General features: G+C 39.5%; 1 protein-coding gene across 1 annotated transcript in view; it reads left to right on the top strand.

The window, feature by feature from the left end:
* The window catches only part of LOC131977376 (nucleosome-remodeling factor subunit BPTF-like), a 58,417-nt gene extending 32,083 nt beyond the window's left edge, over positions 1–26,334 (top strand). The window contains exons 22-36 of the mRNA XM_059340644.1: positions 2,239–2,369; positions 3,140–3,254; positions 3,502–3,719; positions 3,886–4,126; positions 4,786–5,069; positions 5,799–5,912; positions 6,683–6,844; positions 7,318–7,400; positions 12,118–12,343; positions 12,925–13,259; positions 14,353–14,526; positions 14,699–14,891; positions 15,547–15,631; positions 17,985–18,171; positions 23,086–26,334. Coding sequence (XP_059196627.1) covers positions 2,239–2,369; positions 3,140–3,254; positions 3,502–3,719; positions 3,886–4,126; positions 4,786–5,069; positions 5,799–5,912; positions 6,683–6,844; positions 7,318–7,400; positions 12,118–12,343; positions 12,925–13,259; positions 14,353–14,526; positions 14,699–14,891; positions 15,547–15,631; positions 17,985–18,171; positions 23,086–23,122 — 2,585 coding nt within the window. The 3' untranslated portion in view covers positions 23,123–26,334. The remainder of the gene's footprint in view (positions 1–2,238; positions 2,370–3,139; positions 3,255–3,501; positions 3,720–3,885; positions 4,127–4,785; positions 5,070–5,798; positions 5,913–6,682; positions 6,845–7,317; positions 7,401–12,117; positions 12,344–12,924; positions 13,260–14,352; positions 14,527–14,698; positions 14,892–15,546; positions 15,632–17,984; positions 18,172–23,085) is intronic.
* Positions 26,335–26,887: the final 553 nt, after the last annotated feature.

The raw sequence follows: 26,887 nt of genomic DNA, 5'->3' as shown, positions 1-26,887 counted from the left end.
TGCAGTGGTGGCAAGTTTTTTTTCATCACCCATCAGAGGTTGGTTCGCCAGAGAAGCTAGCCAGAGCAAATGCAACAAACTGGCTCTTCAGTCCCCCTGTGGTGCCCACTATGAGCTAATCTCGTGAGTCAGCAGCTCAGTTTGGTGTGGCACATCATGTCTGACTGTCGGCATGGCAATCTAAAAGAAAGCTGTCATTTTGGTTGGATGGTTTCTGGGACGGTGGACTTGTGTAGTCTGAGGTTCTAAATCCAGACGGATTCAGGATTGCACTATCTTCAGTTAGGTGCTTTTTTAACTTTTTTCAAATGTCAATATTGACACCGCGGATGAGGCGATGGTTTGTACTGAGCACCAGCTGGTCTGTCTGTGGTCCTGTCAAATTATGGTATGATGGATATTGCTCAACACCCAGTGGAGGTGGTCTGTCATGTTGACATGCTCCATTAAAGATGTTGGCGGCTCTCGTGTGGTTTATATAGGACAGATTCAGCATTCACAAAATCAATTACCCGATCTAAAGTGTGACATTTTAAGTTGAAAGTTTGCTTTAGTGGAAAAACACAAAAACATTGGATAGGAAAGGTTATTCTGGAAATTATAGAACGCTTTAGACTCTATCCACATTTAAGGTTGCAACATTGTGAAATTTCCAAGGGAAAAAAACACAATATACGGTATTATTATTATTATTAATATTACTGCTACTACTGCTTCGTTACGATGATCCTTAAAGAATAAACACAGTAGGGTTTTTTTTAGTTGAACCAACTTTTTTTTAAATTAACTGGAAGTGTAAAAAGTCTTTTGAATGTATTTTTTTTCGCAATCATAGATTAGCAAAGCTGTACGGTATAACCATTCATTTTCATATGAGGGTAAAGTGTGACACAGTAATGCACCAGAACTCTTATTTCCATTACTCCAAACAATTTTGAAATCTTTTAACAATTCAAAACTTTCAAACATGATGCAATGATTATTCCACTTAAAATAGCATCTCAGAATACATTAAATGTATCATTAAATAAAAACGTGTATAAATAAAACATTGCATTCACCAGATAAAAAGAATGATATTCACCAAGGATACAAAGAAAGTGATTTTTCTTGACTTTGAAGTCACCATGAAGGAGAAACTAAGTTCAGGTGGAGTGTAACCATTTAATGGACATGTGTATTTATCCAGCATGACTGTTGGGCGCCTTGTTTGTTTTGGAAGGGCTTAAGGAAGTTAGGCAGGAAAACAAGTTTACCCTGAGGTCTCCTTCCCAGACAGGTAGCCCTCTATAGCGGGATTCCATTTTTCTTTTTTTCCCTCCGTCTTTTTGAATAAACGTGGACCTCTCAACTCACTGGAGTCCCAACTCCCCGACCTCTCCAAACAGCCAGCCCATAGAAAAGCGTGTTTGATGTGTGCTACCAGAGCAGCTCCCCTGGTCTTACGACCGGGTTTAACGTCCCTGTTTGAAGAGGGAAACCCTTGATGTATAGGTTTACCTGCTCGGTTGCGGTTGAAAAACCGCAGCAAGAAGGCAGCAGAGGAAAAAGAGCGACACTCTCATGGTTTCCATTTCTGCCATCAGCTTCACGTGAGCTCATTAAGGCACAGAGCCCAGCGAACAAATATGAAACGCTCCCTTTGTCAGATTATAGTTAAAAAAGTTGCGTCTGTATTCATGCATAATTTATGAGGGGGTTCAGGTATGTTGGGGGAAACCCAACTAAGCTTTCAGTGAGCCTTTGAAGATTTTGTTTACCTGCTCGACTAATATTTACCATTGCTGTGATCAAAAAGCTGGCCATCGAGCAAGCAGAGAAGCCCACAAATAATGTATTGAGTTGCATCAATGCAGGACTTCTGTGCAGCCGCTCGCTTGTGACACGCAAACGTGAAGCCACCGCTTCACATCAGTAATTGTATTAGGAATGTTTGAGCTTTTTATAATTTGTTCTTAGATGGGTTTGATAGAGAAAAAGGCAGGTATTTCACAAATAAATACCATTGATCTCTAAAAATATAAGCTTACTAGCAATCTTATAAGGACACAACTAAAACTGTATCTTTAAACCACACATATTAGTCCTGCCGATTTCTTTTCACTTCAAACCTGCACAAACTGTCCCTTAGCTCTTGCTTAAAACAACTTGTAGAGTATATCCTTCTCTCTTCTTTCCACTACGCCTCTCTGCTCTCTTCTCATGTGTTCACCCCTTCTGTTTATCTTTTCTCTGCAGGTGTGGTTCAGCAGAAAGTTTTGGGTATCATCCCCTCCAGCACAGCAGGCGGTGCACAGACCTACACCACATTCCAGCCCCGCACCACCACGCTCAACATCAGGCCCAATACCCCCGGCTCCCAGCAACAGGTACATCTAACTTCTCCCTGCACTGAAGTATCCAGAGATTTCTTTAATCCTTTGTTTGTTCATCCTTAATGTGATCACAACTGTAGTCTGTACAATTTCTGCTTTGCTTTTTTCCTTTAAGATTCAAGAAAGCTTCGTCTATCACATGACGGAAAATTATCTTAGGTTAGGAACTCCTAAACATAAAAACACGAACCAATAAAAGATTAATATAAAATTACAAAAGCGAACAATAACTACAGTAACAACTTCTATTCTATTCTATTATTAGTTGTCGATGCTGTTTTTTTTTATATATCACAGCAGATAACGGATCTACTTTTTCTATGCATTATTTTATACCATAAAATATAATGTTTTTTTGTGTATATATATAATTCCATATTGTCACAAAGTTGCAGTTTTTAAAAATCAGGTTCTAGACATGCTTCTTTGTACGTCACCAGGGTAGATCTGGAACAGGAACAAATCTGTAAAGCTGTGTTTCTCCATAAAGAATCGTGGAAAACCACCACTTTAAATCATGTGTTTAGAGATGTGTTCATAAATGTCGTGGAAATGAGTAGCTCAGCATGAAAAAGGCATTTACAAAATGACTAATAGAGTAAAGAAACCTTAGTTGGCCAAGACCAAAAGGACCAGTGAGTCAATTAATCAGCTACAGGGCAGCTCTAACTTTGACCTCTCCTTTTTGTCAGTTTCTGACCATTTAGGCAGAAGATGCTGGCTTTGAAACAATTATTGATGTCTTCATGAAAATGTCTTTCTAGGTTCTGGCAGCTGGTGGTCAGATCCGTCCAGGAATGACAGTGATCCGAACACCGATCCAGCAGACGGGACAAATGGGAAAGACGATACTCCGCACACCCCTCGTGGTCCAGCAAGGTAACAGACTCTTCGTGAGAGTTTGAATACTTTTCAGTTGCACAGATAGCAAGTTACCTTCAAAGTTTAGAAACAAGCCAAAGTGCAACTCTGTGTTATGCCCTCTCTGTGAGTCAGCTTGTGGGTATGTGTAGGTGTATGTGTGTTAGCCTCTTGCTAAAAGTCAGTAACACCTTATGAGCAGACTAGAGACCCTTGTTGTCTAGTTAAACCTTGTTAAATATTGTTATACACCTTTCTCTTCCAGGTCAGGGTGGACAGCAAGTAGTGACGCAGATCATCCGTGGCCAGGCGGTTTCCACAGCGATATCTGGAGCCAGCCCTGTAGCCACAGTCACTGGTCAGGGAGCAGCCAGCCCCACCGCGGCTGGACAGGCAGCAGGCCAAATGCCACCCGGCACCCTACGGACGCAGGGGCAGGGCCAGGTTAAACTCACCCTGGCACAGCTCACCCAGCTCGCACAGGTCAGTGAGGGAGACTCCAGTATGTTCTGTGTCACACTGTGCAGCATTTTGAAACAACACTTCCCAAACAGAGATTCAATTTGATTTAAAAGAAAGGATATAGCACCAAAGATTTATGACATTTGTCTGTACAAATTGGGCCTCACCTCCCTCTCTTCTCTCGTAGAAGCAACAGGCTGCGTCAGGTGTGGATCGGCAGGCTGGTGTCGGTGGTACCCAACAGGCTCTGACCGTGATGGTTCAGGGTCAGGGCCAGACCACCGGTCAGCTGCAGCTTATACCTCACGGGGTCACAGTCATCCCAGGACCCGGTCAGCAGCTCATGCAGGCGGCGCTGCCCAACGGCCAGGTGCAGCGCTTCCTCTTCACCCCCTTAGCCTCAGCAGCAACACCCACGACCAGCACAGGTATGATGAGAAACCAGCATGGATCACTGGACAGATACACTACTGGTCAAAAGTTTTAGAACACACCAACTTTTCCAGAACTGAATTGAAAATGATGCAGTTTAATGTCTCAGTGTACTCTGAAATGAATGCACATTTGCAACATTTAAAATTCTTTATTGAGCATGATAGTGTTTTGAAAGTAAAAAAAAGATTCAAAATCACATTTTATGTTGGACTAAAGGACTAAAAAAAGACACAAAATGACTTAAAAAAGACACAAAATGACCAAAAAAGACACAAAAGACACAAAATGACTTTCAAAGACATGAAAAGAATTCAAAAATGGACAAAATAGCCCAAGACTCTGTAGAGTTAAGTTGTTAACCCATTTCTTGTTCCCTGAAAAGGGCCTTCTTGTATAATTCTGAAATGTACATTATTTTTCAGTTTTTGTTAACCTTACCTTTTTTTATTTACCTCTGGCAGTTCACCACTTACCTTTGTACCCTTTCAAGCTGTTCATTTGACTTGAACTGCTTGAATTTCAATAAAAAACTGGAAAAATTGGGGTGTTCTAAAACTTTTGACCGGTAGTGTATGCATATTAGGCAAACTCTATTGGGTGATTTGCAGTAAATGAGGGTGACATTTTCATTACCCCCTCTCTCTCACTGCAGCCACAGCAGTTCCCAGCCAGCCCAACTCCACCGCCACCAAAACCCCAGCACAGCCCGCCCAGCAGGCTGCCGCCCCCGTCCAGGCAGGGGCGACCCCCTTGGCCACCACGGGCACCCCTTCGTCAGCCACCCCACAGGGCCAGTTACCCCCTCAGACACAGGCTCACATGCCCATCCAGTCTCCCACCTCGCTGCAGGTGAAGACACAGGGAGGAACCACCCAGCTGCAGCTGCAGCAGACGCCCCAGCTCATCAGCATGTCTGGGCTGCAGCAGCAGGTTCAGGTATGATTTGCCATGTTTGCATTCATGTATTTTTATCAGCGTTTTGAAGTATTGCACTAGAAAAGATGTATGGAAATGACAGAAATCAATGAATCCTTCTATGTTGTTCAGAAACTTGTTTTTTTGCTGAAAAGAGTTGATGCATAAATGGAATATAAAGCGATTTTGACAAATACATTCTGACATAGCAAACATTAAACTCACATGATTAACAGTTCTTTCCGCTGTCTGCATCCTCCCAGGTTATATATTAATTTGTCTTTGTCTCCAGAACATTTAAAACTTGTCTAATTGAACCAAATTCCTGTCTTTATTTTTCTGTTGTGCGTGGGTTAGATAACCAAGAAGATGTGTTTTGTTTCTGGATTTACAAACTACTTCTTCTGTTCTGTTTACTGATGACAACCAGGCATAAAGCTTAGCAGACAGTGTCAACTTCTCTCAGTTATAGTTTGCTTATTAGCTTACAAACCAGCTGATGAAAACGTGCCATAATTTGCATGTCTTTATTGCGACTTTTCAATGCTTTACCTAAAGTCGGTTTACACTTGATTGAAAAGAAGACTAGCATTGGTACTGATACATTAGCCATAGCCCAAAACAGTGAAGTCAGATGACCTTGAACAACTCAGGTGAAGCTACACTGCTGATTTATTATATAAATGCATAAACACAACTGTTTTTCTCACATTTTGTTAAATTTGTGCATCCCCTGTGTTGTGACTGCAGGTGTTGGCGCAGCTGCAGGCCCAGCAGGGTGGAGGCTCTCTGCCACAGCACATCAAACTGCAGCTTCCTATCCAGATACAACAGACTGGGACCACCTCAGCTCAGGGAGGACAGGTAGTGCAGCAAGCCTCACCCCTTGCTTGTCTGTTCATTCTGTTTCAACACTGTATTTCTGCACAGTTGCAGATAAAAAAAATAGGTCACACTAATATTATTAGTATTACACTATTGTTGTGGCATTAGATTCCAATGGGGGGATCCAACTTTTTTTTGACCAAAACATTTCCAATAACCCAAGTCCAAAATCAATTCAAGTCAAAATTTAGTGAAACAATATTATTGTCTCTATTTTCAAAATCCACAACATGGTTTCATCTAAATATTCTGCATTAGTCCATATCTGTTTGCCTTTCAAAACAAAATTTTCACTGTAGTCAAAATACAGTTTGCTCTACCTCTTGCCCTACACAAAGGGAGGCGTGCACCTGTGTTAAAAGGCCAATATAACGGCTATCTAAAGTATTCATATTGACAAAACTAGTGAGTTATATTCATTAAAGAAGTTTAATTTATTAAAAAACACTCTTATTTAATGAATAACTTCATTTCAATTCAGGCTTTTGCCCGATTTATTTAAAAAAAATGTTCAGGCTGATGATGTGAAATGTGACAACAGACATTCAAATTCATTTAAAAAAAAATGTAGAAAAAATAAATATTTGGTACAGCCTCACCAAATTATAAAGCCCTGCTTGCTAAAGGGTTTTGAGCCTTGTAAAATTTAAGGAAAGCAAATGTGAAAATTTAGAAATTTCCTTGCTATTGCTTTACATAGTCCTCGTAGTCTAGTTTATTAACCTTATCGCACTTTGCTGTCTGCACAGATCGGGAACGTAGTGACCATCCAGGCAGCTTCTGTACAGGAGCAGCTGCAGAGGATCCAGCAGCTCCGAGAACAGCAACAACAAAAGAAGAGGCAAGCCGCAGAGGCCAAGAGAGAGCAAGCCCTTAACGCAGCCAGTCAGAGCGACATCATTCAGAAACAGGTGTGTGTGTGTCTGTGTGTGTGTTAGCGTGCTCAGGCACCCACCGTAGTCAGGTCATCCATCTCAGTCAGAGGCTGGCTCTCTCCCTGCCATCAGTACATAAACAGTCCCCATCCTCCAACACTCCACTGAGGCTGGGTTTATTTTTGCAGCTAGTGCCCTGTCTCTGTTTGTAGGGCTTAATGCCGCCACTACTATGTATGTGTGTGTCTGTGTGTATTTGGCACACTATACGGCCTGCTCACATTAAATAATAATCTGTTTCTATAGATATTTGTAGTACAAGTCAAACATCACTGAAGTCACAAAATTCAGATTGTATTCATTTAACATTTTTGCTAATGATTTATGTATGTTCTTAAGTTGTCTTCTTTTATTGCTTCACTTTGGCCATTTCCTCTCAAACTATAAATATCTCTTCTGTTGTTAAAAATGTGGCTCGTTCTGAGGTCTCCGTGCGTCGTGTGTTTCAGGTGGTGATGAAACAAAACGCTGTGATCGAACACCTGAAGCAGAAGAAAACGATGACGCCTGCAGAGAGAGAAGAGAATCAGAGGTTTGTGACTAAAATATGTCACTGTGTGTGTGTGAATTGATTTTCTCAACAGTAAATGCACTTTGATAACAACATAAACAACATGGAAATGAAAACTATAGCCACACAGAAATCCTGTTTAGGGTCGTTATGTGCAGGACATTTCCTCTCTTACATGTTTGTGTTCTGATCATATGGATCTCACTGTGGCAGTCTGTACACTCTCCTCTCCCCGTTTGAATGTTGTCCAAACACTGAGTTGGGAGTTACTACACAGCGTGAGAACTTTTGGGTGTGTAACCACCGACAGCTGCTTGTACTCACTGTGACCCAACAAGCAAGAACACAAAGACAAACCAGTGTTGCACAATTAAGTCACAGGTCAAGGATCTTCCAACCCTGCATCAGTTTGTAGAGATGTAGTGAATTTACACTTATATATATAACAGTTTTCAGTAGTTACAGTCATGGAAAAAATTATAAGACCACCTTGTTTTCTTCAATTTCGTGTTTATTTTAATGCCTGGTACAACTAAAGGTACATTTGTTTGGACAAATTTAATGATAACATCAAAAATATCTCATAAGAGTTTAATTTAAGAGCTCATATGTAGCCATTTTCTATGGTTTTCTTGATATTGATTTGGGTTATTATTTGTTGGGTTATTACCAGTTGTACCAGCCATTAAAATTAAACATTGGTCTAATATTTTTCTTCATGACTGTATGTCCTGAGTGCGAGGTACTATACTGACTTTCTTAAAAACCCACAGTGTCAAGATGTTTGTTTGACTCCTTTTACATCGGAAAGGTGAAAGGAGGAGTCACTATAAAAACAGAATCTGTAAAATAAAAGTAAAAGTCGTGGGATGTTTAGAAAGGCTTCCCTCCTGTTTTATATGCTGTACATAGATTATATTCTGACCTACAGTTAACCTTGACAACCATGTGTTTATGTCCACAGACGGTGTGTCAACACTGTTCCCATTCACACAAACCTGAAATACCAAACCCAGACTAGCGTGACATCACTACAGCAGCTCTGTCTGTTGTCTGTCTCTCCGCTTATTTTTCATCCCTTTTTTCCATTTCTTCATGTCATCCTTTTCTCTCACTTTTCCTTCAAAACACGACTGTTAGTAACAATCTTGAGCACTGACATCAGCTCTTGCGTGCGTCTCTGTGTCCTTTTTCATTAGTCTCCTCCACTTTCACGCTGCATTTGCAGTGTGTACTTCAGCGTAGGAACCTCCTGGCCCATCTCTGACCTCAGCAGCCATGGACGTGCGTTATTCACACAAACGTGCACTGAACGGAGCATCGTGAACGTGAAACAGCCATTTTCGATCTAAGCTGTGAATGGTAGCGAACACAAGTGAACATAGTGGGGACACAGAGCCATAAATTATCTTGTAACATACTGACATTTAAGTTTTATAGTACCTCAGCTTTTTTTTCTTCTTCACAGCTAAATATTTCTTGCCCTCTTTTTTTAATTTTCAGGAAGTAAGTAACATAGTTATTGCTATGTTTTTATACAAACTTCAGTATGTATAAAATATATATATATATATATATTTTTTTTTTTTTTTTTGCCCATGTATTTATTTTTTTATACATACTGAAGTTTGTTTCAAAATAAAAGAGTCCGTTATCACACATACACACAGCAAAAGCCTGTTTTGATAACGGACTCTTTTATTTTGAAACGACAAAATGAGACTTCCTGTGGATCGTTGAACTAACTCACGTGAGATTAAACTGTAAAGATAATGTCAAGGAGTTCAATGTTTTTGCACCAAAGAGGCATGAGGTTAGTTTTCACAGTAATCTTGCATGTTTAAATGGTTTTGGATCAAATTAAACCTAGTAATTCATGCTAGCAAGGTTTGATACAGTAAGCTAGTTTTGCTCTAATTAATACTCTTGTATTTCTGTGAATTTTATAATTGTTATTGCAACTTCCAGTTTGCAAACTGTAGCTTTATCCAACTTAATTCTCAGCTTATTCACGTACGACCGCAGAACTGAACGCTGGGCAGTGTTTCAGTTCAGTGAGTACTGATACACAGTCAAAGATTAAAATTAAAAAATACACAGATTGATTAAAAATTCCATGTGATCACCAAATTCTTAAGGACCATCATTGATTCAGTATTCCCATCCCTATTCCACACACATGGCCATTAATCCCCACATGCATTTTAATTTGCTTACATGTGTGTGTATGACCTTTCTTCCTCCTTTCTCCATGTTTACAAGAGCAGTGTGGCTTCCCAGTCGTCATCTATCTGTCCATCTCTCACTATACCACTCTTCCAACCCTCAGCTCCACTCCCATGCTACTGAAGCACAAAGTCTCGTACAAATAAACACTGGACAATGTAATACCACTAGAACATCTGCGGGACACGTGGCTCAGTAACACGACTGCTTGGTTCTCACAGGCATGATGACACAACAGCATCGCTTTTAGGAAGCAGCCATATTGGGTTCAGTACCCGGTTGTATAAACTACCTTCGAGTTCAATTCTAAGGCTTTCATGATAATTAGTTACTTTCATAATATAGCACAAACACTTAAGTTGCCATGCTTATGCTTTACTTACATCATCATCATCCTCATTATATTCCAATTTGCTAGCTCCTACAAAATTGACAACAAAGAAAATATCAAAAGAAAAACAAACTGAACTGCACAGAAGATGAGAATGTGGAAAGCTAAAGCAAATAATCCAAAGTAAAATTTGAACTCCGCTTTAATAAATTTGCAGAAGCAGAAGATGTGGTGAGAAGAAACGAACAAAATCAATTAGAGAAATCTTGCTGTGAAACCAATCGTTGATCAAGTAAGAACGAATATGGAAATATTACTCTCTGTAAGAGATATGATTCATGTTAATGCTATGAGACATAAAACTGTAATGCATAATGCATAATCAGTGATCAATTAATGGTCGTTAAGAATTTGGTCGATCATGTGGTATTTTTTAATTTTATCTATGACTGTGTATCAGTCCTCACTGAACTGAAACACTGCCGTGCATTCAGTTCTGCGGCTGTACATGAATAAGCCAATGAGCTGAGAATTTAGTTGGATAAAGCTACAGTTTGCAAACTGAAAGTTGCAATAACAATTATAAAACACACAGAAATACAGAGTATTAATTTGAGCAAAACTAGCTTACTGTATCAGACCTTGCTAGCATGAATTACTAGGTTTAATTTGATCCAAAACATTCAAACACAAAACACATTTAAATATGAAAGATTACTGTGAAAACTAACCTCATGCGTCTTCGGGGGCTAAAACATAAAACATTGAACTCCTTGAAGTTATCTTTACAGTTTAACCTAATGGGAGTTAGTTTAACAATCCACAGGAAGTCTCTTTTTGTCGTTTCAAAATAAAAGCGTCCGCTATCAAAAAAGGGTTTTGCTGGGTATATATATATATTTTGCCCATGTATTCATGGTTTATGCATACTGAAGTTTGTATAAAAACATAGCAATTAATCATTAATGGATCGTTAACGTTACAGATAATCGAGTTGGCAGGTCCAAACGCCCATCCCTACTTGTGCACCACGATTGGAAAGTCCCACACACAAAAAAAACGTAAAGGTGATCAACACTTGCAGGATCGCAGGCAAGGCATGCATCCACCTAGTCTGGAGTTCTGGTTCAAGTTTTAGATATTTTGAAGACTGCTGGTTAAATTTATACCCTATAAGTTGTGCAACGCTCAGAGTCCAGAGGGTTGGTCTTGTCCCGAAAAATACATCTTGGTATCTCCTCTTCAGTTACCGTAAATTCAGCCATTGTTTTATGTTCCACAAATGAATTTACTTTTAAGAGACTGGTATTGGTCCCCTAAAATGATAGGAGGAGATTTGGAAGGACCTTCTAGCAACATATAAGGAAACTTAAGTATTTATGCACAAAAACGTTGAGATCAAAGAGGTTTCCTTTACAACATTCAAAGGAAATCCTTATGTTGACTTGATACAACTATTTTGGAGGAAAATGTAATGGCAACCATAGTCTAGTATCATATTTGATACTTCACAGCAGAGACAGGAAAGACTTGGAGACAGGTCGGGATGGGATACAAGAAAAGCCCAGAACCTCAGTCAAACCCTGGACTTTGTAGTTACAGAGCTCACACAACCGAGCCACCAGAATGCCTCCAGGACCTGTTGAGAGAAATGCTTTCATTGTTCATTGACACGCACTGCCATTTCTTACATGTGGAAAGTTCAGTGGTCATTTTTTTTAAAGCAGCCAAGAGCCGTGCAGGTTGTACTCTCAGAAACATTGAAGCATTGTTTGGATCAATGCTCCACTCCTGCCCACTGGTGTGTCAGAGGGATAACTTTCTTCCTCTGTGACTCTGACTGTACTGACTCTGAATTCAAGATTCAGATATGTGATAATCCTTTCCCTCCCTGCTCTTTTATCCCTCTCTCTCAGCAGGAGTATTATGTGTATTTTATGCCTTAAGAAAAACCCAGAATAGGCCACAGCCCTATTTCACATGAGTCCTCATTAGATTCAGTGGGGCTTTTCCTTAAGCTGTGTTTTCAGGCAAGACTGTACATTTTTCATTAAAGGGGCTATACATCCTTAATATACAGCACTTCACTATTCTATACAATGTGCATTCATGACCCAAAAGGATATAAGTCTTTAATGAAGTCCTTTCCCATCTCCCTTTCTCCTGTCTGTGGCTGTCCAGGATGATCGTATGCAACCAGGTGATGAAGTTCATCCTGGACCGGATAGACAAGGATGAGAGGCAGGCGGCCAAGAGAAGAAAGAAGGAGGAGGTGGTGGAGGCAAAGAGGAGGTTGGCCAATGCCAGCAAGCTCTCCTCGCTCCTTTACCGGCACAAAGAGAGCCTCAAGATGGAGATCCTGAAGAAGCGGGCACTTCTTGACAAGGAGCTGCAGCTAGAGGCCCAGGTACGAAGGAAAAATAACAGAAATATAAGGAAGAAATCTGAGTTATTTTCAAATATTATCCAACATAGATTTTGTAGTTCCTCGGTGTTGGAATGAACTTCCAAACTCCATTCGATCTGCTGAGTCCTTATCAATCTTTAAGCAGAGACTGAAAATCCAGCTCTTTACTGAACACCTTCACACTTGATCTACATAAATGACAACGATAAATAGATAAAATAAAACAAACTGTTCGCACTGACCACTAGTGTGACCTAGAAGCACTTACGTCCTAATGGACTCAAACTTGGCACTTACTCTTGTGTTGTTTCTTGGCTTCATCATTGCTTGTGTTGTATTAATTCTTAAATGTATGTCGCTTTGGATAAAAGCGTCCGCTAAATGACATTTTAGAATTGTAGAATTTTCAAAACAGCATAAGAAGTTAGAAAATGGTCTCTAAACTGCATAAAAACTTTCACACTCAGTACAAAGTTGAAGAGGTTAGATTCAAAGGATTGAAAACATCTTTATCCCTTGATTTCAACTCATAAAGGATGAAAAACTTTACTGATTTTAAACCACTCCGTTACACTCCTCAGGAGGAGCTAAAGAGGGACCTTTTACGGATGCGGAGGGAGAAGGAGAAGGAGCGCGCTCAGGCTGCAGCTCAGCAGGCTGCCCAGGCCGCCGCCGCTGCTGCCGCTGCCCACAACCAGCAGCAACACACTCTGGCACACACGCACAGCATCACGTCTCAACACCACCTCACCACAGGCGTCACCTCCACACACAAGAGGAAACGGGACGAGGAGAGGGAGCCTGCACCGACGGCCAAGTCCAAGAAGAAGAAGATGATCTCGACAACGAGCACCAAGGAGAGCAAAAAGGACACCAAGCTCTACTGCATCTGCAAGACGCCATACGACGAGACCAAGTATGATGATGCTCTCTGGAGTACTCTCAAATTTAAATACCAAATTATCAAGGGGGTAGGCATAGAATTAGTAGGCACAATAAAACACTTTTACATTAAGAATTCCTCCAAAAAATAACAATCCGATGGCCCAGTTGATCGTCAACCTTTGTAGGAACTCAGAAAGTTCAGTACTACTTATAGTTTCTGGACCATTGGGAGGTACAAACTGAGGAGCTGGGACTTTGGGAGGCAGGAACCAAAACTGGAACAACATTTCTGCAGTTGACATGCAGGTTGAAGGAATACTTCAAGGACCATTTGTATATCAATTACTCACTCTGTGTTAACCATGAATTCTTCAGGAAAACTTTGTTTTTCTTTCACGCCTCCATGAATCCCAAAACAAAGAAAATTCTTGATCTGAAACACTTCCACATAGTGTCTAATGCTTGCACACAATACTCAAGATGATTAGATGCAAGCCTGCAAAAGCTTTGTTCATACTCTTGCGAGACACTGCAGGGGTGTTTTAAATAGTGCGATTTTAGCAAAATGCATGTGTTTAGGAAGAAGTGAGCATACAACTGCATAAATTACTTAACTGCTTGATTTGGTTCAGAATTTGTAAAGGATTGTTTTGATGTATTTTTGCTGTTTTCAAACTCAGCCCTCGTTTACCTCAAATCATCAAGTATGACTCGGTTTTTGAATTCTTTGTTCACTGTGAGGGCAAGTGAGAGATCAGTATTTTTCTGCAAGAAATCAAGGTAACACAGGGTGAGAAATTGATGTACAAATGGCCATGTTGCAAGTATTTCAGTTGCAGAAATACAGTTCCAGTTGTGGTCCATGACTCCCACAAAGTCCCAGCTCTGCAGTTTGAACTTTCCACGCCTATCACGCAAACAAAGAAGTCATTTTCTAATGTATTATCTAATTTGCCTAATCTATGCGGTTCTTTGGAACTTTAACATGAGAAAGACAGCATGATCTTTTAAATGTTACTCATGACAATATTTTTAAAACCATGATAAAATTAGGAATATTTATTGACGTAACCATTTAGTTACCCCTGTAAAATGTTTGTGACAGCACTTGTTTCTCTCTAAAGGTTCTACATTGGCTGCGACTTGTGTACCAACTGGTATCACGGAGACTGTGTGGGCATCACAGAGAAGGAGGCCAAGAAGATGGATGACTACATCTGTGTGGAGTGTAAAAGGGGCCAGGAGGGCCCCACAGAGGAGCTGTACTGCATCTGTCAGACGCCATACGACGAGTCCCAGTAAGGAGCTGCAGGAGTGTGTTTGTGTGTTTGTAGCAATAGTATGAAAACGTAGTGTTGTGGGTTTTTGCTTTGGTATGCTAACCTGACTGCATCTCACCACCATCTGTCCTTCACAATTTGTTCATTAATAAATCTACATCCTCAGTAAAAGTATGTCTTGCCTTCTCAGGTTCTATATCGGCTGTGACCGGTGTCAGAACTGGTACCACGGTCGCTGCGTGGGCATCCTGCAGAGCGAGGCCAACCATATCGATGAGTACGTGTGTCCGCAATGTCAGTCGACGGAGGACGCCATGACGGTGTTCACGCCGCTTACTGACAAGGACTACGAGGGCCTGCGGAGAATCCTTCGTTCATTACAGGTGAGCAGCTTTAAGCACACATGCTTAAAGTTTAAAATGTAGGCGTGACAGTCAGATCAGATCATTTAACCTCCATGGCATCTCAGGTCTAAAATAGTTGAGTAAGAGAGAAACAATGAGTGCTCTGGTACTTTTTTGTATCATACATTGGTAAAAGTTAACCCTATATACACAGAACTCATTCACTCTCCACTACATCATTGCACATTTACTGTAGAGGGACATGATTCTCAGCAGCAGCACTGTAGAGGTAGTTTTATTACAAGCGATAGAGCGAACACTAACACAGCTCCTCGTCGCCCCACTACAGTGTAAGAGCAGCAAACAAAAGTCCTCTGTGTCCTTCTTATCTGATGGGTTCGGCTCCCCAGAGCGCGCCTTGGACAGCTGCCTGGCCGCAGCATTTTTTTTCTAGCTTCCCTTTCTTTTCTCTCCCCTCCTCCTACCTCTTCTCTCATTTTCTCCTCCTCCTCTCTCTGTGTGCGTATGAGAGAGGTAAAAGTGTGTAGGAAAGTAAGACAGAACATCTGTGTTGACCCACCTGCTTTCAGTGTCATTTTCATGGTGCTGTTTGTTTTTCTTCAATGGTTTCAGCTTTCTCAAGTGTCTTGTCTTTCTCTGTATCTCTGTCTCTCCGCCCCTCCCTCCTCTGCAGGCACATAAGATGGCGTGGCCGTTCCTGGAGCCAGTGGACACAAACGACGCCCCGGACTACTACAGGGTTATCAAGGAACCAATGGGTGAGTGGAGGAAATGTGTGAAAGCACAATACTGACAAAAAGAGGGAATTAACCTGCTGCCCTGTTTGGGGCGACAGTTTCAGCGGACCAAAACATTTTCTTTGCTTTATGCCTTTGAGTGTCTGTGTTTGTGCACATATTAAATGTTCTCCAGTCTTATCACTGACCTGCTCAGGGAGCCTTTTCCCCACTGTTTCCTGTTGATAGTCTGCTGGAATTAAATGCATGTCAATTAGGAAAATCTAGATATTAAATCAAATCTGAAGGACCATTCAAATGTTGCATGCTTTTAGCTCAGTTACAAACAATTGCCATTCAGGGTGGTTTTTGAAGCTCTTGAGGCTGATTCATTTGCTTTTCCTGCCTTGGTTTTCATTTACTGTCGCCTCCATTATTTGTCTGTACTATTGCTGCAGGTTAATTCTGTTGAAAGTACAGATTTTTATTTGTTTATTCATTTATTTATTTTTAGCTTGTCAGTATTTTGTAGTTTTTGTGGGTGAAACCCATAAACACAGTATTGTAAGCCGTAAACAAAGTATGCAATAATTTGCTAATCCTTTGCAACATATATTCAATTAGTCAAAAAGTGTACAAATACACTATATTGTAAGTTCAAACTGATCTGTGTTTGTAAATATACAATGTAAATACAGAATTTCATTTTACACAGCGTCCCAACTTTTTTAAATTCAGGGTTGTAATACGTACTGCAACTGCATGGGCATATATATGCTGCGCAAAGGATTGTGGGTCAAAAGAAGCATGCTGGCTCGCAAACTGCAAAATGCAGCTGGATGTAGTAGGACACTGTGAGGCATATTGCATTAGACAAATCATATATAAGGACAAAGTTGTGTGACAGTTTGTTATCTGATGCGTTGATTTAGTTTTGCTGTTGATCAATGCAGCACCAGATTTCTTCACTTCATCTTTATTTTTGGTTTACACGTTCACAGTGCAGGCACATGATAAAAGACATGTTTTAGAAATGATAGGTGACACGAGTTAACCAGTGATTGATATACAAATGGTCATTTTGCAAGTGAAGTATTCCTTTTATATAAAAGCGGTCGTCCAGGCTTTATTTATTTTCTGAATGCTGAGCTCTTAAAACTTGAAACATCATATCTTTTGTGGATTGGCTTTACTAATGTCCACATACTTTTACTGTTGCACTTTGTGGCTCTGTTATGTAGGAAAATATAAAAATTGTGACATGTGACTCAGCAGATTACCAAGACTGGGATTGGGAGCAATCCCCTTTCGGAAGATAAAATTGCCTCAGTGGTGCTGTTTTCATATTATAATTGCTTTAGGTTACTGGAAGCGACACCCAGTCTCTATATCTGAAACATTAAGACCCAGCCACCAGGAGGCCAGCAGGGAGGAAGCCCTCCAACTTAGATCAAACCGGCCATGTAAATGGGGACTTACGTCAGCAGGGCCTTTTTGAACTTCCACACAAACAAACCGTTAATGAGCTGGTCCGGGTCTGCCGGGCTCCCTGTGGAAAGGGACCAGCCCCACACTTACAGCTCCTGTTGGCCCCGTCCTGGAAACTCTAGTCCTCTGCTCTCCCTTTCACCGCAAGAAAAAGACCTTGTTGGTTTTCAAAAAAAAATGAACATTTGGCTGGTGTAGCTGCAGCCGTTGGTAGTTTTTGGAGGGTTTTGAGATGAAATCTGATGACGGAGAAGAAGGAGGTCTTTGATATTGACCAAGAGGCTTGTAAGCTGCTGGCCAGCTGGGTGGGGGTTACAGAGGTTAAGAGTGGGATGTGTTTGTTTAAAACTCAGCCCAAAGGACGCCTTGCAGAGCAAACCACCGGCAGCAGATTATATGAAGCCTCGGCTGTTGCCAGTTAGTTTTCTCACTAACTCAATCTTTTTCTTTATCTTGATTTAACCAGGTTAGTAACACTGAAAGTTGTTTTTATGGGAGATCAAGACCTGGAAGCATTAATTTGACACTCAGATAATGACGTTCTCCTCAGGAATGACAAATCGGTCAGATCTCCGTAACTGATCTGGAACTCTGACTGGATCGAGGTTAAAGCTGGCTGAAGTTTAGGATTTTTGCTGTCAAATATAAAGTGATGAACTGTGTATCCCAGGAAACATATTTGAACGTCTGTCAAACACATGACACATAAGCTGCAATTACTTTGAAGCAGGCTTGCTGATCTGTGGAACAAAGTCCATTCGAAAAGCTTTTTTTCTGCTGCTCCCGCATATGTGATGTTTGTCTCTGGCTCAAGTTCAACACTTAATAAGTATGTTTTTTTTATTTTCTTACATACTGTACATTCAATTGTTAACCAAATATATATTTTTTAATCCCCTTTTCTTAGACCTTTCCACTATGGAGGAGAGGATACAGAAGCGCAAGTACATCAAGCTGACAGAGTTCGTAGCGGACATGACCAAAATCTTCGACAATTGCCGCTACTACAATCCCAGTGACTCGCCCTTCTACCAGTGTGCCGAGGTTCTGGAGACCTTCTTTGTCCAGAAACTCAAAGGGTTCAAAGCCAGCAGGTAAGACTGGGATAAAGACGATTAAATCCGCACAGATGAGGAAAAAGAAACACAAAAAATGTCAGCAGGTGACTTTGAGAGAAGGCAGGCAGTGTAAGCCCCTGGGTCAGAGAACGTAGGGTCCTTTAGAAAGTCATTAGCAGCTCCAGCTGTGCTGCTAACTCTGACCTCTGACCTCCTTGGAGGTTGGGTGGATACACACTTTCTCCAGTGAGAGCAGTTAATATTGTCACTTGACACTTGTGGAGTTCATTGACACCTTTTTATTGATTTCCTGGGTCACCGTCTTGTGCTTCCTCCAAACATTTAACCCTCTGAGCCCCGAGCAGTTTCAGGGCTGTTCTCCCGTCGCATTTTACTCACTGCAGCCTCGTTTCTCTCTGCAGTAGACCCGTTTTCATTGTCACACATGATTACGCACGGTTGCTGAAGAAATCAGAGTAGGCTTAACCCTCGTCTTATGTTGCAGGTCCAATTGACCCATTTCAAAGTTTAAAAATCTAAAAAAAAAAAAAAGTTTAACGTATTTTTTCATTAAAAAACATTAATTTAAATGTAAAATTTAATTTAATAAAAAAAGTAAAGTCATGTAAAACCATTGTATTTTCTATGTAGGTTTTTCCAATGTACATAAAAAAAGTTTTAACATGCATTTTTTTAATGAAAAAAGAGTGAATCACCCCCATTGAACCATGATCTGTGAGAAGAAAAGAACACCATTGCACTAAATATTAATTGAGATGGTTAGTAATGGAGTTATTAATGAAATATAAACAATGTTTATTGGAATGTTTTTAGTTTCTGACACATTTGGATGATTAAACATGCCCCGGGTTATTGCTGTTCCTGAAAAAACGGACATAACAGGAGGGTTAATACACGAGAAAACTTTAATCACATTGAGAGTTATAATCTGTTTTGAAGACGTGGGCTGCCTAAACCGAAAAGGCACTTATAAAAGTCCTCATCTTTATACATATACATAATTATTTTATACATTTACATGTACATTTTTTTCTATTTGCCTGTCCCCAAGTGACAAGTTATAATATTGAGACAGAATTTCACCAGTCAAATAAATAAAAACTCCTGTGAGAAAGTAGTCTTTTTTGCCAGATAGTTTTCTCCACCATCACATTGTTCCTGTTGGCGGCCTGTTGTTTTTGTTTTTTTGTAACACGTATGCATGTTTGTATATTTGTATAAACACACTATTTACATCTTTACAATTTTTGCTTAAACTTGTCTTGCCCTCTCCTCTCTGCTCTGTGTAAACAGCCTGCAGTCAGGCAGGATCTGTTTAGAGAAAACTTTATTTTTGGCTTAATTTGAAATAAAATATGAAAATAAATAAAATATAAAAACTAAAAATATAATATAAAAATATAAAATATTTTTCTTCCCGGTGTTAGTCACACATGAGCAGTTCAAGGACCGTCGGAAATTGTATAAATCAGTCATTTCTGTTTTTACAGTTACTTGCTACGATAAGTGGTGTCATTTTAAAGAAAATATACCTTTTTAAATCCACCGGTAGGTTTTGGGGTTCAAAGGGTTAAAAGTCCTGTTACTTTGTTTTGTTTGTTTGTTTTGGGTCATGACTGATTGCTCATACAACACACAGCATAAAACACTGACACAGTTAAATACAGTATAACATTATAAGAATGATAAACTGTATTTATATGTATAATATTTTCTACTATTTTAAAGTCTGACTGGTTTAGGGCTCTGCGATGCTGCATGCCTTTCCCTCCCCTTCAGACCATTTCCCTGCTGACTGTTCTGTATGAGCTTTCACTCACTCCCTTGATCCTCTACAGTTTCATGTTGATGGTATCTTCATTCAACCTTCAGTCAGATTCTTCCACCCACAAAAACATACCTGCTTCCGCTCTCATCATGTAATGACGGCACATATTCTGCTTTGTTGTTTTTAGTGGAGTTATGTAATGTTACGATTTGAGCTCTCAACCTTCCCTTTACAAGGAAAAGTAAATTAATCCATTGAGGCCTAAAACGCCTGTAAAATCTCTGGGTGATTTTAAAATATGCTCCTAAAACCTGAAGTTTTTCTGGAAATTCAACAGAAGTGTCAACGCTTCTACTAAATAATAGATTTTTCAGCTTCTCTAGCAGATAGAAATGAAATTCAAAAAGTATTTGAGAGCTTATACAAATACTACAAAACAACGTATGTGATTTCCAGGCTTCAATGGGTTAATACCAAAAAGGCTCAATCCAAGCCAAATAAAAAGCGAATTTTTTACTATTTCATCAAACAATTTGTGGGGAAATAAAATGATTCTACTAAATTGCTGTTTAAGATGAGAACCAAAGCTCTTTATCAAGTAAGCAGTTTATAAATCCAATTAAAGAAACATATAACTCTTCTTTATGGCCTAAATACTCTCAGCAGCATTTAGGCAGCTAATAACTTCACTATCTGGTTGTGCCTTTGAAATCACCTCATTGCTCCCTCTTGATGTGACTGCTTCAGCTGGATGCACACTACGAGATTAGAGCAACAGGTTGATTTTATATTTACATACTTTAAGCGACTTTGAGTACCTTTTTAAAAGCACTATAAAATGTAATGTATTATTATTATTATTATTACATACTGTACTTGTCATTTCTTGCACCTTTGCTGTACTTGAAAGGGAAAATTTGCCACTTTTTTATGTGGATCTCCAATCAGTGTTGCTGGTAAATGTAGTCTATAAAATCCTGTGTGTACTATCTTGACTAAGATAACAGTGCCGACCTCAGTATCAATATTTGGATTAAATCATCAACGATCCTATATTATCAATGCATTGTGATAATATAGATACATGTTATTTAAGATCCGCTTTTATTTAAAATTCCTGCTTTATATTTCTTCTTTTTATTAAGGAGAATACTTTTTTTTTTTTTTTTTAATTTAGAGATATATTCTTGTCCTGGTTATGGAGTCTTGTCCCAAAGTATATTTTTATGTTTGTTTGGAACAAACATGATTCCTAAACAGCCGAGTGAGCAAATAAAATATGCTGTCACGTTATAAGTGACAGCTAGCTGGTCAATGATATGACAGCGAGTATTAATTACAACATCACACACATTTATTTTTATAAGACTAAAAATTAAGATTTCCTTTATAAGTCCCACAACGGGGACATTTTTTAAGAGTTACAGCAGCAAATTGGATAGCAAAAAACAATAAATAGTAAACAGCAGTATAAACTAGAAATATAAGAAATGAAGAAAAAAATATAAAGTATTAACAATGTACAATATAAACAAGTACAAATATAAAAAAAAAAAAAAAATTTAAACGCATTTTTAAAACAAATGTCCAGTTGAAGTGTTGAACAAGTTAACGTGAACGGCACAGCAATAGCAAGTTAAAATAACCTCAGAGAAAGAAATAAACCAACAATAAAATAAAGATAGTTGCTCAAAGAGTTGGCTGCAGAAACATTTAATGCAACCCCCGTCTACCAATAGGAATCCAAGCTGAAGTAGCTTGTAGTTCTTCCTTTTCTCAACCACGTCACTGTCGAGTCAAACGACGGTGCTGGATGCAGGAAGAACGGTAGATTTTGCAGCTTTTTTTGATTAATTTAGCACGCAGTGAGGATTTTTTTTTTCTTCCTTTGACTACATTTACCATAAACACTGGAATAGACATCCACATAAAAGGTGTAAAATGTATTATTTATTTTAAATATTGACTAAAGAAGAACAAGCTGAATATTTCGTGGTGAGCCTTCAGGGAGTTTCTACGATCATTTTCAATGATACATCAGTTCAGTGAGTCTTGTGGTTTGCATCCAGCTATGTGCCTAAATCAGTGATGTGCTTCACCCGCGTATATTTACACCATCCATTCCCTCTCTATCTCTCTCTCTCTCTCTCTCTCTCTCTCTCTCTCTTTTGCAGATTGTGATGTCAAACTCCTGGGTGCCTGGGTCACTCTTAAAACAAACAAAAACACAAATTTGCTATCCCGGACGTTGCTGTTTTTACTTGTTTGAAACAGCGTTAAAAACGTTGTAAGGAAGTGCATATATAAGCCACACTGTAGGTGTGATTCCTTTTTTTATTTTAGAAGTAAAGGAAAGAAAAAAAAAGTTTCTACTGTCTAATAATGGCAGCCATGTTGGTAACACAAAGCATTCAAGGGAAATTGTATTTTCTTAGACTTCTTGCAACAGATGACTGATATTTTGTTTATGTTTGAGTTGAATATAAGACAAAATATGAACTTTGTCACTCTCGTTCTTGAGATTTAGTTTTGAAAAAAACAAAAAGCTATTGATTTTGATTGTAAAATCTGACTTCTGTTCACACACACAAACAGACCGATAACTTATCTTTTAATTTGACAGAACTGTTGTTCATTGTATTGGTCATTACATGCTGCAGCAGAACATTTTACCTCATTTCTTAGAGTTTTAAAAAGCATGCAACATTTCTTAGTTTCTTTTTATTGGCTGTACCCATGTATAATGTTATTTTATGTGCATATTATATCTTTTTGTGAAGGACTATTTTCATGTTCTAAAGGAAATAATGGTAGGATCTGTAAAGATAGATTGGAGAAAAATTTAGTTTTGCTTCCCTGTTCTAAATATGGCAAGCTCGACAGTCTCCAGTTTAAAAAAAAAAGAGTCCTTGTACATACACTGCTGGGCCGACGTCACATCACACATCTGGGTAACATTTCACCAACATGGCTGCTTGGTCTATGTCAAAGTGTCTGACCCACTGGCATCCAATTCATGTTTTTGTTCTGTTTGTTTTTTGTTTTTTTGTATTTCCCCCTAGTGCATATTTTTGTCATATTGTAAAGCTTTTAATAAAAAAAGGAAACAACACAAAGTTTTCCAACTGTTTTCTTCCTCCTCTCTTTGCCCATCTCTGTAGGTCTCATAACAACAAACTACAATCAGCAGCATCTTAGCTTCCTCCTAAAATCCGAGTGTCAAAAAGACAAGCCTCATGGTTTCCTCTGAATGATTAAGCCCTGCGGTCCGAGTCGGGCTTCATTTGAACCTGAGCCCTCTCTGAAGGAGAGCTCGCTCCCGGCTGAAAAACAGCTCGCACTGCTGTCAAAGCGCCCAACCTCCAACACCTCCACTGCAGTGCTAAGAGGAGAGAGAAGCCCCTTTTATCCAAAGTGTTACTGGGACGAAACGGCAAAGAAGTCCCACCTTCAGACGGGGGGGGGGGCAGGGCGGCCACGGACTCCCTACCAGTGCATCCCGTCCCGGAGAAGAAAGATCCAAACGGGAAACACTGATGAAGTTTTTTAAGTTGGCTGGTTGAATGTTCAGTGACAGTCTGACGCAGCAGCAGCAGTGGACTCTTAAAAAAAAAAAAAAACAAGAGTTGTGTTCGTTCTGTAGCTGATCACTATTTTTGTGTATCCTTATATAACAAAGTGTCAGCTTTGATCTTCCCACCCAGAGGTGCAACTTTCATTTCATCCTGTCAAACAAACATCCCACTAAAGCCTCGTCCCTGCCTCGGAGTTATATGTCCATGAGGTGAATGAAAAAAACAAAAACAAACTGAAGATAACCCCACTGAAGCCTGTCAATGACTACGTTTACACACACACTATTATTCTAAATTTGATACGGGTCATGTTAGCAACATATTCTGTTAGGATGTTATGAAGTAAACCTTATTCCAAAAGGGGCATTTACCGATTAACACATGGGATGTGTCGATATTCAGATTTTTGTAGCTTTCTTTGGACATTTTGAATATGCGTCTCAAGTGAGGTTGTTCTCGCAGTTTACAAAACGCAGCCTCCTGCCTGTTCAGGTTTAGCTCTGTGTGTTGCAATAGTAATACTCAAACCAGCCTGCCAGCAGTTTGCTAGGGTGGGCTAGAGATGCATGCATCCATTTTAAATATGAAAGACTTGGATATTTGCCGTCTTTCAAGAAGGTTGTTGAAGAAATTTGTCTCAAAACCAGAAGAATCTGCCGAGCTCATGATTAATTTGCTTTTGCAGATGTTTCTGTTCCTTCTCCCATTCAGACACAAACTTTGATCCAATATGGGTCCAGTGTAACTTTGTAATTATGTGACTGCGTGTCCTATTTCTCACCTCAAAGGTTTTCAGAAACATATTTAAGTGACTGTTTCAGACCATTCTGCCATTATTTCCCTGCTTAAAAACGGACCAAGCATCAACCCAACCCAATACATTTCACTGCTCTGATTGGTTGTTGGTGTATCAAGAGGCAGTTGGTTCTGCACCTGTTGATAACGCCCCTTGGAAATTGAAAATCACCTGAGAGAATCTAGGCTAATATGCATTTGGGGAGGGGGGCAGTTTTTGCACAGTCAAACAACAAGTCAGCCACCGGTGGAACAATTTGGGAAGATTATTTTTGATGCAAAGAAGAAAAATCAGCGGCTACAACCACTTTTCCATATTTTTCCATGAATACTTGGGCATTGACCCAAGTATTCATGGCTGCATGCAGATTAGATTATTTATTTTCATTCGCCAATTTATAATCTTTTTCGGAATCAGGGCAAAAACAGGAATATTTTGTGCATGTAAACGTAGTCAAATTTCCCATCCATTTTGTGCGGCGGTGTCACCTTTCACACCAAACTCCACTGCACCCAGTTGTTTTTCCTGCACCCACCAGTTGTGTGTAGCTCTGCACGAAGCATGAAACATCCACTTTACATTCAGTATTTCCCCGTTCCCCGGTTCCCCATCACAGTAGCCTGATACTGAGAAGCTTGATTTGTGATAGAAGCTAAATTTCTGAAAAATGGTTGAGGTGAATTTTTCTGTCGGATTAACAACACACATGGGCGTCGACATCGCTCGTTCAAGTAATTCAAGAGGTCTTATTTTCGTCCGTCGTGTTAATTTCCAGAGGGAAACACCCAGGACAGAACATCCCACCCACCACATCCTGCCCCTCTTCTGACCTTTTTTCCATTTTGTGCTCTTCTGAAATGCAAGTGAAGAATGTTAACTAGCTCTGTGCTCCTTCAAACTTTACCTTTTTTGAAGGACAAGAAGCGAGACTGTTTGGCCTTCAGGGAAGGCGAAACTTGTCCGATGCTTGACTAAAACACATGTACTGTACCTCCCTCCATACACTCGTTGTCTCGTCAAAAGCTCTGTTTCTGTCAATGGCTGAGTCTGTTAGTCTCTCTCCTCTTATCTATCAGCCTCTTCTTCCAACATATTTCATTGAAGTTGACAGGTTGGCTCACATATGTCTCTCAACTCGCCCTCAAAGCATGGTTAAGTAATTGGATAATGGACTTTTCCACTCAGCATCAACTCAGTTATGTTGCGGTCTGCGGCAGCATGTCTGGGAGCAAACTTTGAGTGGGGACTGGGGAGTCTTTGTACCGTGGGGTTTGTATGAAAATTTTATAGCTGCATTTTTAGCATATTTGGGAGCATTTTTGTAATGTGTTATCAGTTTTGTAGGAGGGGAGCAGTCATGAGACACAGTTGTCTTTAAGTTGTTAAAAAGCTGTTTTAAATTAGACAAAGTTTTGCTTTCAATCAGTTTTTGTGTGTATTTGAAGAGTTGAGAGATAATGTAGCTACTGTCTTCTTTACTGTGTGTCTATCACACAAATGTCCCTCACTTTGTGATCTGATGATGACGTGTTTCATCCACTGTTTGCAATCTCTATTGTATATTATGGCTGTCCAAATATGTAGAGATGAAAGATTTTTAGAGCAGTAGAAACTTTTATTTTTCACTCTGTCAACCAGCAATTAAGCCCGCCTGTATATTTTAACTGTCTATTTTTTTCTCTTTAATTGAAGTGAACTCTACATTTTAGGTGAAATTGCCCTTTATATTAAAAAATGCTGCATATTGTGAGCATAAAGGTTTTGAACGGGGTAGAGTGACACAGTTAACTGTAAAGAGTTTTTCTTTTTTGTAAGAAACCAACCAGTTCAACATAACTTCTATATTGACATTGCATTTCTTGTATTATTTATTCATATCGATGAAAAGTTCTCAGTTTTTTTTAGTAATGTTGAGGAAACGTAACTGCAGATAAAAAGTACTCTATGTTTTTAACTGATTGTGGCAACTCCGAAGAGATTCTCTTTTGTACTTGATAGGACATTTCATCCTAGATAATAAAGTAATGTTTTTGACACCAGTTTTTAAAAGAGTTGTGTTTTGATTGTCTCTACTTGTTACAAACACACTGGAGAGCAGTTTATCTTACCTCAACAATGTCTGTATAAATTTGTTACTGTGCATTGTATTAATATTAAACTCTTTCACATTAAAATAACCTTTATAAATCACCCTTCATGAGCAGATCTTACAAAGTGCTTCAATTCAGTACACTATATTAATGAGGAGCCTGCTGTGGCAATAATACATCAAAATAAAGCTTAGAACCTGCAGTTAATAAAACTTGGATTAGTTAAAAATAAAAAAGAAGAATAGAAATAACATCTGTTTATGTTAAGTGAGGTGTATAATTGGACATCACCTGCAGAGCACTGATAGGAGACTCCTTTAAACTGACGTATTAAAGAGCGTCCCTGTGGCTTGGGGGTTTAGACCCCTACCATGAATAGCGACCTTATTCAAGTCCTGCCAGGAACTCTTGTTGTATCTCTGTCTGTCTCATTTACTGTCTTTACCTTTTAGAAAAGTGTCAAAAAATAACTTAAGCAGGGTGTTCTCATTCATTGCTGATA

Source organism: Centropristis striata, chromosome 1 (genome assembly GCF_030273125.1).
Source record: "Centropristis striata isolate RG_2023a ecotype Rhode Island chromosome 1, C.striata_1.0, whole genome shotgun sequence".
NCBI lineage: Eukaryota > Metazoa > Chordata > Actinopteri > Perciformes > Serranidae > Centropristis > Centropristis striata.
Note: the sequence above shows the minus strand (reverse complement) of the source record. Positions and strands in the feature narration are given on the sequence as shown.